At 39.6% G+C, this 11,145-nt stretch overlaps 1 protein-coding gene across 1 annotated transcript; it reads left to right on the top strand.

Moving 5' to 3' along the window:
- Positions 1-3,183: 3,183 nt before the first annotated feature.
- LOC138402245 (U-scoloptoxin(19)-Sm1a-like) lies at positions 3,184-8,480 on the top strand. Its single transcript, XM_069498139.1, has 3 exons — positions 3,184-3,322; positions 6,644-6,796; positions 8,301-8,480. Exons 1-3 carry the CDS (start codon positions 3,262-3,264, stop codon positions 8,435-8,437), a joined length of 351 nt encoding a protein of 116 aa, XP_069354240.1. The 5' UTR covers positions 3,184-3,261; the 3' UTR covers positions 8,438-8,480.
- The last annotated feature ends 2,665 nt before the right edge of the window (positions 8,481-11,145 follow it).

Below are 11,145 nucleotides of genomic sequence, written 5' to 3'. Positions count from 1 at the left end.
CAATGCCTTACAAAAGCCCTATCTCTTTCTAAAGGTCGGTTTTGCCTGTATCGCTTATGATTGTCTCCGCTTTTGTGGCCCCAAATAAAGCGTAGCTAATAAAGTGGGTCGGGCAAACATTCAACTAAAACTCCGCTTTTTAACAAGTATTTTTAGTTGCTTTTGCAAATGTCTCATCAACCCGGCTTACAGCGCACGGCGCTAAAATTGTTGCAAGTTCCGCAAATTGCTAATGCGCGTGGCCGCCATTTTAGTGACGTCTGCAATAGACTGAAGTTTCAAGCTGATGGTATATTTTTATTTCGGCTGACGTCAAAATGACGTCATTTCGATGTTAATGACTTCCAGCGCAATAGCAATTTGCGGGACTTATAGAATGATGTAACACACCAACATACTTTTACTCTTAAATCTAAATATTTAAAAGGAAAAGGTGACGGACTGACTGACTGACTGATCTATTACAGCTCAAACTACTGGACCGATCGGGCCGAAATTTGGCATGCAGCCAGCTATTATGACGTAGGCATCTGCTAAGAAAGGATTTTTGAAAATTCAACCCTTAAGGGGGTGAAATAGGGGTTTGAAATTTGTGTAGTCCACGCGGACGAAGTCGCGAGCATAAGTTAGTTATTTATACACGTATAGTTAGTAATAATCTTATTGTCTTGTCATGTACTTCGTTCGTATAAAAATGCAAAAATTTGTTGCTACCTACCAGGGTTTTTGCGGATGCCAATATTTTGATATCCACGCACGCGGATGCAGATGCGTATTATTAGAAGTTCTCATCCGCGGATGCGGATATCTGAATTAATGTGAATGTTCCGCATTTGCGGATGCGGATGCGAATATCCGTAATACCCCTGTTGGGTAGGTACCACTGTACACGTTTTGATTGTTCAGTTAGCGAACGATGATGTCAACTAGCAAACGCGAGCGAGTCACGCGCTACTTTGGTCCCGCTCACTTTCTTTGCAGGTCGTTACTTGTTGCAAATATGAATCCGCATCCGTAAAAGCTCCGCATTAATTGATGCGGATGTTCTGTGTTTGCGGATGCGGATGTTCCGTGTTTGCGGATGTTGACGTGAATATCCGTAACACCCCTGCTACCTACAATTGGCTGGCGCTCAGCCTAATAACCCAATATCGAAATCATTTCGCGAGTATATTACCACATTACTGTAATGATGCTTCATAATACGAATGATACTGTAGTTGATAGCTTTTGATAGTAGTCCATCAAAGTAGGTAGAGCAGTTTGAAAGATGACTGCCATCCTTTGTTATTAGTTTGAGAGAGTAAGGCTGTGTTCATAAAATATAAGAAAACTTTATTTCATTAAGAGTGTTTTCTTACACTTTCTCTTAACCCTCGACTGCAATCTCACCTAATGGTTAGTGATGATGTACAGAACCATATTAATTGTAATGTGGAGCTTTTACGGATGCGGATTCATATTTGCAACAAGTAACGACCTGCCAAGAAATTGGGCGGCGCCAGAAGTGGCACATGCCTCGCGCGTCTTTGCTAGTTTTTTTTTATTATTGATCACGTAAATTTCAATAATACATTTTAATAAACAGTTCGCCATCCTCTAGAAACTGTTAAAGTTTATGTGAAGATGGCGAGTTGATATCTTCGTTCGCGAAATTAACAAATCAAAAAGTATACACTGGTACCTAACAGTGTGTTTCGGATATTCGCATCCGCATCCGAAAATGCGGAACATTTGCATTAATTCAGACATCCGCATCCGCATCCGCGGATGTGAACTTCTAATAATCCGCATCCGCATCCGCGGATGTCAAAATGTTGGCATCCGCAACAATCCTGTTCTGTACATACTACTGCTACTAGTACTAGTTTGTCCTTGCTTATAACTTGAGTCAAAAATCCTTGTAAAAATTTCATCGATAAAAATGATAATTACTAATTCTTGATAAATAATTGCACGCCCTTATTTCGAGCCCTAATCTGGCCATAGCATAAATTAACCAGTCATCCCATTCCCTCATTACGGTCTCCCTTCCTCATAGGACAAGTCATTAATCATGATGTACAGGTGATACCAGAGACGGGATCCATCACAAACAATAAAGGATTAAGAGGGTAGGATTATAAACAAAATAGTCATCCTAATATCAACCTTACACACTTGGAATAAGAGCCATAATTAAAGTTGTAATATAGAGTACCCACAGTATTGCAATTACAGCTATGTCCCTCTTGTAAATAACTAATCGCGGCTATGTGTATCTGGCGTAATATTTTCTTGTGCTTAGACTTAGATATTTTTTCTTGAATCTTGAGAATGGAAACAATAGAGGATAATAATTAATTATCTAGAACAGCTGATTCTTGGAGCAAACGGCGCAAGACCGTGGCGTGCGGACTCAGACAAAACTTTAACGGTGAAGGAAAACATCGTGAGGTAACATGCATGCCTGCGAGTTCATAATGTGTGAGTGCATAATGTTCTCAAAGGTGTGTGAAGTCTGCCAATCCGCACTGGGCCAGCGTGGCAGACAATGGCCAAAACCATTCTCATTCTGAGAGGAGGCTTGTACTGTCTAGTAAATTAATAATGGGTTAATGATGATGATGACCGGTACGATCCACAATCCAGCGAGTATTAACTTATTTTGTTTGTAAGGCATACTACGCGGCCGAAAGTAATGTACATCGACATTTAGAAGGAGATAGAACATTTGTAGAGCGTTGTCCCTGTCATTGAGATCGATAAAACGTCATATAGGTATGAGTGACAGAAGAAACGCTCTACAAAGCCGAAATCTCATTTTGAAGGCCGATGTACATTACTTTCTGCCGCGTACTTTACAATAATACTTAATGAAATGATTTTACATACAACGTCATGTAATTTAACTTTATGTAATTTAAAATCATTTTTGTAAAAATCGCTAGCGAACCTTTTCAATAAAAATAAAAATAAAATAAAATAAAATAATAATTAGATAGTTAATCAACTTTGGAAGTCCTAATTCGACCTTCTCCTCTTTTCCTCGGAGAGTAAATTAAAACTTTGGTCCTGGTTATTATGTATCACTAACATATCAAAACAAGATAAATGCCTGCAATTCACAGCAAACAAGGCATTTCTGGTTCCTCTTCTATAAATTTTTATTCGTGCAATTCCGAAACAGTTTCATAAGGACAATGAATCCTTCCTGTTGCTAATTTGAATGTATTTTGTGGTTGAGTACAGAGAGCGGCGCACGCGCACACGTTTGTTGCCATGAAGATCGTTTTACTCGTGCTTGTGTTGTGTGGTGTTGTGTGTGGAAATGACGAGGATTGTGAGTAGACTGAAATGCATCACTAGGCCATGTTATAACTTTAATTTTATAATATAATAAGTAGCTGATGCCCGCAAGTTCGTCCGCGTGGGTTTACATTTTTCAAAATCCCGCGAGACATGAAATTTGGCAGGTAGGTAGATCTTATAGCTGACATTTGGGGGAAAATCTGAAAACCGTGAATTTAGGGTTAGATCACACAAAAAATATTAAATTGTGGTCATGAACTAATAATTAGTATTTTCAATTTTCGAAGTAAGTAACTATATCAAGTGGGGTATCATATGAAAGGTCTTCACCTGTGCATTCTAAAACATATTTTTATTTATTTTTATGCGTCATAGTTTTTGAATTATCGTCCAAAATGTCGAAAAAATACCACTGTAATACGGAACCCTCGGTGCGCGAACCTGTTTCGCACTTGGCCGGTTTTTATTAATATTTAATGCCATTTTGTATAAGTGGTAATTATTTATCAGTTTTTGTGGTCTTAACGATTTGTCAGGGACCGATTAAAATCATTAACAACAAGACGTAGGTATATATTTATGTGAATGGTAATTTAAAATCAATTTACTTTTTGTTCGTTTTGTTTTTATATTTCTATGGTAGCTGAAATGAAAATTACCTACTTAAGCTAATTTTAAGTAGAAATTGTGATTTAATTAAATAGAGTCTAGGACTGTAGTCCTACTAATATTATAAATGTGAAAGTGTGGATGTTTGGATGTTTGTTACTCAATCACGCAAAAACGGCTGACCGGATTTGGATAAAATTTGGAATGGAGATAGGTTATACCCTGGATAGGCTACATTTTATCCCGGAAAATCAAAGAGCTCCCGCGGGATTTTTAAAAACCTAATTCCACGCGGCCGAAGTCGCGGGCATCAGCTAGTAATTAATAAAGTGATTTTGCTCGCACTTGACCGGTTATTTAATTAAGATTTTCTTCAAAATATTACTTATCTTTTTCCTTGAAATAACTTTGTTATCTACTCGGGGTCATTCTGTATTTTTACCCGATACGATAGCGGAAGGAGGATGACAGAAATTTGTTTTGCGAGTTTATTTGTTTTTACTTACTTTTATCAGTTTCCTCGTATCTCCTTAACTACACATTACAAAAATTAACTCAATAAGATTTGTATAATAGCCGCTACTCTTTCTCTGTATTATTTTTATTCATTGCTGAAGGTCACGACCTCTTTCAAGTAATCACACAAATATAGGGAAGTTCTTGAGATATTAATGCGGTGCTTTGCTAGATCCTTCCTCATCCATCATCACCATCAACCCATCGCCGGCTCACTACTGAGCACGGGTCTTTCCTCAGAATGAGAAGGGTTTGGACCTAGACCACGGAAGATATAGTACTTAGACTATCACCGCTTTTTACGTAGGTATGTAGGTAGAAAAATAAAAAACTCTGGTCTGGACTGGTGGGAGGCTTCGGCCGTGGCTAGTTACCACCCTACGGGCGAAGCCGTACCGTGAAGCGATGTAGCGTTTCGGTACGACGCCGGACACCAAAGAGGCATGGGTTTAATAAAAAGTGCCATACCCCTTCCAGGTTAGCCCGCTTCCATTTTAGACTGCATCATCACTTACCACCAGGTGAGATTGCAGTCAAGGGCTACTTGTATCAGAATAAAAAACCAGCCAAGTGCGAATCAGGCTCGCGCAACGAAGGTTCCGTACTAAAGTCGTATTTTTTCGACATTTTGCACGATAATTCAAAAACTATGATGCATAAAAATAAATCAAAATCTGTTTTAGAATGCACAGATGAAGACCTTTCATAATTATGATACCCCACTTGATGTAGTTATCTTACTTCAAAAATTGAAAATACTAATTTTTAGTTCATGACCACAATTTAAATTTTTTTGTGTGATGTAACCCTAAATTCACGGTTTTCAGATTTTTCCTCTTATCTCTGCTATAAGACCTACGTACCTGCCAAATTTCATGATTCTAGGTCAACGGGAAGTACCCTGTAGGTTTCTTGGACTAGGACAGACAGACAGACAGACAGACAGACAGACAGACAGACAGACAGACAGACAGACAACAAAGTGATCCTATGAGGGTACCGTTTTTCCTTTTGAGGTACGGAACCCTAAAAAAGTCTTAGTATCTATATTGCACCCGTGCGAAGCCGGGGCGGGTAGCTAGTCTACATAAACACACGAAACAATAGCCTGCACTATACCGATTCCTATTAATAAGGATAACGATCATTATTCAATCGTATTCGTCTACCAATTGAGTTCACGATAACAACATCCGATTTCCGTTCCTAAAACACATTCGTATTCAATTGTCGACTCTATTCCATTAGTATTAAAGACGGTGGTGCGTTGGCTATTGGTTTCACAAGTGCAGTTGTATGTTTTGTAGATTAATACAATTGCATGGTCCAAACATGGCCCAAACGAATGTGATATCACGCGTGAATTGACGTTAGAAGATGAAATTGTATTTACAAGGAACAACAAAAATGTAATCCGCTAAACGGAATAAACTGTAATAAACCACCTGCCCTTCCGCTACTATACATGCGGGAAAAATAAGCAATCAAGCAATACAAAAAAAAACCGGCCAAGTGCGAGTCAGGCTCGCGCAACGTGGGTTCCATACTACAGTCGTATCGTACAGATAATTCAAAAAAAATTACGCATAAAAATAAATAAAAATCTGTTTTAGAATGCACAGGTGAAGACCTTTCATATGATACCCCACTTGATATAGTTATCTTACTTCGCAAATTGAAAATACTAATTATTAGTTCATGACCACAATTTAATTTTTTTTGTGTGATGTAACCACAAATTCACGGTTCTCAGATTTTTCCCCAAATGTCTGCTATAGCAGACCTACCTACTTGCCAAATTTCATGATTCTATTCTATTCTATTCAGACAGACAGACAGACAGACAGACAGACAGACAACAAAGTGATCCTATAAGAGTTCCGTTTTTCCTTTTGAGGTACGGAACCCTAAAAACCACATCAATCTTTTGGGATGGGTAAAACTTCAAGGACTCGTCACCGATATGCTAATTTTAATAGTGCTAGTACCAAGGCTAGTACTGATACGTCATGTAAAAACTAAACGAATGTTAATTAATGACTCTCGACGACAAGTGATTACCGCCGCCCATGAACGTTTGCAGAACCAGAGGAACCGCCTATGCGTTGCCGGGATTTCAGGAATTTGTTGGTCTGCTCCTTGAATAACCCCATGTTGTAATCTAGTGGAAGTAGAGTTACTTTGTATTGTACAGTAATAAATTCGATGTATGTAATTTCCATTTCAGTAAGGATTATCGACTCAATAGTACAAGAGCAGCCGTGTGTTCAGGCGGGCGGTATTTGCACGGTCGCCGCGGACTGTCCCAAAGGACATCTCGCTGAGAGGCAGGGGCTATGTCCCACACAGCGGAAGCAAGGCATTGATTGTTGCCATGGAGGTAATAGTCCTATAAATATAGACTAGTACAAGAGTAGGCAGGCGGTATTTGCACGGTCATCATGTCCCAAAGAACATCTCGCTGAGAGGCAGGGGCTATGTCCCACACAGCGGAAGCAAGGCATTGATTGTTGCCATGGAGGTAATAGCTCTATAGACTCTATAGTACAAGAGCAGGCGGGCGGTATTTGCACGGTCGCCGCGGACTGTCCCAAAGGACATCTCGCTGAGAGGCAGGGACTATGTCCCACACAGCGGAAGCAAGGCATTGATTGTTGCCATGGAGGTAATAGCTCTATAGACTCTATAGTACAAGAGCAGGCGGGCGGTATTTGCACGGTCGCCGCGGACTGTCCCAAAGGACATCTCGCTGAGAGGCAGGGACTATGTCCCACACAGCGGAAGCAAGGCATTGATTGTTGCCATGGAGGTAATAGCTCTATAGACTCTATAGTACAAGAGCAGGCGGGCGGTATTTGCACGGTCGCCGCGGACTGTCCCAAAGGACATCTCGCTGAGATACAGGGACTATGTCCCACACAGCGGAAGCAAGGCATTGATTGTTGCCATGGAGGTAATAGTCCTATAAATATAGACTAGTACAAGAGCAGGCGGGCGGTATTTGCACGGAAAGGTCATCTACCGGAGAGGCAGGAACTGTGTCCTACACTGCGAAAGCAAGATATCGATTGTTGCCATGGAGGTAATGATCCTTTACAATTATTATTGTCGACTCATTAGTACAAGAGTAGGCAGGCGGTATTTGCACGGTCATCATGTCCCAAAGGACATCTAGCGGAGAGGCAGGGACTGTGTTCCACACAGCGCAAGCAAGGCATCGATTGTTGCCATGGAGGTAATAGCCCTACAAATATAGACTCTATAGTACAAGAGCACGCGGGCGGTATTTGCACGGTCGCAGCGGACTACCCGAAAGGACATCTCGCAGAAAGGCAAGGGCTATGTCCCACACAGCGCAAGCGGAGAGGTAGGCCTGTGTCCTACATAGCGGAAGCAAGGCATCTATTGTTGCCATGGAGGTGATAAGCTCGTAAAACTATCGACTCATTAATACAAGAGCAGCCGTGCGTCCAGGCAAGCGGTATTTGTATTGTCGCAACGAACTGCCCGAAAGGACATCTCGCAGAAAGGCAAGGGCTATGTCCAACACAGCGCAAGCAAGGCATTGATTGTTGTCATGGAGGTAATGTTCCTTTTGAACTAACGAATCGATATTATATTAGCAGTCGTGCGTCCAGGCGGGTGGTATTCCGTATAAGCACGGTCGTAGCGGAGTGTGCCAAAGGACATCTCGCTGAGAGGCAGGGGCTATGTCCCACACAGCGGAAGCAAGGCATCGATTGTTGCCATGCAGGTAATAGCCCTAGAAATATACTCTATAGTACAAGAGAAGGTGGGCGGTATTTATACGCTCACACATACAAAGCTAATGTCAGATTGTGGTAAAATGGAAAAACCAAACCAAGATTCTTTTTCTTTTCCAGTGTCGATGAAGGAGACCCGCTGCCAGAAGCATGGAGGAAGCTGCATGACGCAAGAAACGTATTGCAACCCTAGTCTAGTATTCGACGGGGCCATTGATTGCCCTAAAGACCAGAAGTGTTGTATTATGGTTCTGTAGAATTATGAAAAAACGGAAACGAAATAAATAAGTAATAAGCATTTTTTAGGTATTACTTATTTTTAGACAACCAGTAATTTGAACCATGGATGAATGAATGAATGAATGAATGAATGACTTATTTATTCAATAAAATGCAGGTACAATAGGTTGAAACAATGTCTGATGAGCCTTATACATTTTACCATTGTAACTGGTGTTTGAATATTATTACCTTAAATTAAAAACATAAAAATAAGTAGGAATTAAAATACAAGTTATACATAGACTTCATACAATCAAAACATAATATTAGTGATGAATAAAATGTCAACATAATAGAAGTCCAAATTAATTATTGTTAATAACTACCACCAATAATTTAAAATAGTTAAAAAAAAGCAGACTGAAAACCGAAAGGTCGCCGGTTAAAATCCCACCCGTTGCACTATTGTCGTACTTACTCCTAGCACAAGCTTTACGCTTAATTGGAGGGGAAAGGGGAATATTAGTCAGCAATTAACTTGGCTAATATTCTTTTTTTAAAGAAAAAAAAATCATGCAGCGGGATGCAAAGAATGCAGCGCGGCTGCAGCGCAGCACGCGCACAAAGTCACGGACGGACACGGCGGCTAGTATATTACACAGGGTGCAACCAGAACGTTAGCAAAAACTTAGCGGTATTGTCACACTACCTAAACACAATCTAATACAAATAACCATTTGCCTCATTTTGTACTTTTAGTGATATTGAAAAAAAAAAAAAAATGTATAGCTTGAAAAACTCAGGTCTATGTGGTATCATATCAGTAATCATCAGTTCTATCATGATCTTCATTTTGCCAGCGTTCTGGTTACACGCTGTATAAAGTAAGCATAAAATAGATATACTTTACTAGATGATGTACGCGACTTCGTCCGCGTGGATTTAGGATTATAAAAATCCTGTGGGAGCTCTTAGATTTTCCGGGATAAAAAGTAGCCTATGTGTTGAGCCGTGAAAAGCTAGCAGACAGACAGACATACAGACACACTTTCGCATTTATAATATTAGTATGCATTTTTTTTTTTTACAAAGAATATGAGCCATATTAAATGACTAATATTCCCCTTTCCTCTCCAAATAAGCGTCAGGCTTGTGCTAGGAGTAGGTACGACAATAGTGCAACGGGCGGGGTTTGAACCGTCGACCTTTCGGTTTTCAGTCCACTCCTTTACCCCTTTTTTAATATTACAAAGGAGATACAAGGAATGATAAAAATAAAAGCATTTTTCGAGATAATACTGGTAAAGCGATTAATCCAATAAAGACCCAATATTGCTGACGGACGGCCAACTTATTAGGGATACTTTTCCCGTCGGATCACGGTATTATAATATACCGGATTATTATATTATGGACATTATAAGCTTTAATATGTACGGAATAATAAAGCTTACTATCTTATATCATAATCTCATTTTATTTTTATGAACACTAGCTGTACCCGTAGTACAAGATTTTACGTCTCACCAAACCAAACCAAATTCGAGAGTCGAAATACTTCCGCGTTACAGTAAACTGGATCTTAAACGCCTTGTTTTAAAGCTCAAGTTTGTCTACACTTCTACAGCCAGCGCTCCAAGCGGAAACATTGCGAAATTAAAATCAGTGGCATTGAATATTTGACTTCAATTCAAGGCTGTTTAGGTCCATTTTACTGTAACGCGGAAGTATTTCGACTCTCGAATTTGGTTTGGTTTGGTGAGACGTAAAATCTTGTAATACGGGTACTGATGCCCGCGACATCAATCGCGTGGATATAAGTTTTTTGAAAATCCCGTGGGAACTGTTTCATTTTCCGGAATAAAAGGTTAATCTAGGGTATTATAATCTATCTTCATTGGAAATTTCAGCCATATCCGTCTAGGAATTTTTGCGTGAAGTAGTAACAAACAAACACACACACATATACACACATATGCACACACATACTAACTTTCGCCTTTACATAATATTAACATATTTTAGAAGATAGAAAGAAAGAAAGAAAGAAAGAAAATGCATTTATTTGTTGTTGGTGTCACAGATAAAAACAAACTACAAAATATGTAACATTTTCATCTGTGACACCACCCAAAATGGGTGTACAGAACAGCTCAGCATAATAAGTAGATGGAAAGAATGATAAAAATAAAAACATTTGTCGATATAATCCAATAAAGACCAAGAGACTTATTAGGGATACTTTCTCTCTTTTTTTTCTTTCTGATCTCCAATTTCCTCTCAGAATGAGAAGGGTTTAGGCTATAGTCCGCCATGCTGGTTAAGTGCGGACTGGCAGACTTTAGACAACTTTAGAAACATTGTGGAAAACTCTCAGGTTTCCTTACAATGTTTTCCATCACCGTTAAAACAAGTAATATTTAATTGCCTAAAACGAATATAGCTCCGAAAAGTTAGAGGTGCGTGCCCGGGTTCGAACCCCTGACCTCCAATTAGGAGCCGGACGTCCTAACCACTGAGCCACAGCTTATCATCCAGCGTGCTGGAAGTCGTCACGCGTCCCACGCGCAAATACTAACACGATAAGATTTACGTAGAAAATTATTTATTCACGGTGAGTCAAGCGATACAAAAACAAAATTATACGGTTAAGTAGGTACTATTACATAGATATATTTCTTCTCTTTTTTAGCGTTTAAACTATCGTGAGGGATTTCCATTATATATAATACATTTCTACAGC

This window comes from Maniola hyperantus, chromosome 4, assembly GCF_902806685.2.
Source record: "Maniola hyperantus chromosome 4, iAphHyp1.2, whole genome shotgun sequence".
NCBI classification, from domain to species: Eukaryota; Metazoa; Arthropoda; class Insecta; order Lepidoptera; family Nymphalidae; genus Maniola; species Maniola hyperantus.
The sequence above is the reverse complement of the archived record's forward strand: the minus strand, read 5'-3'. Positions and strand labels throughout refer to the sequence as shown.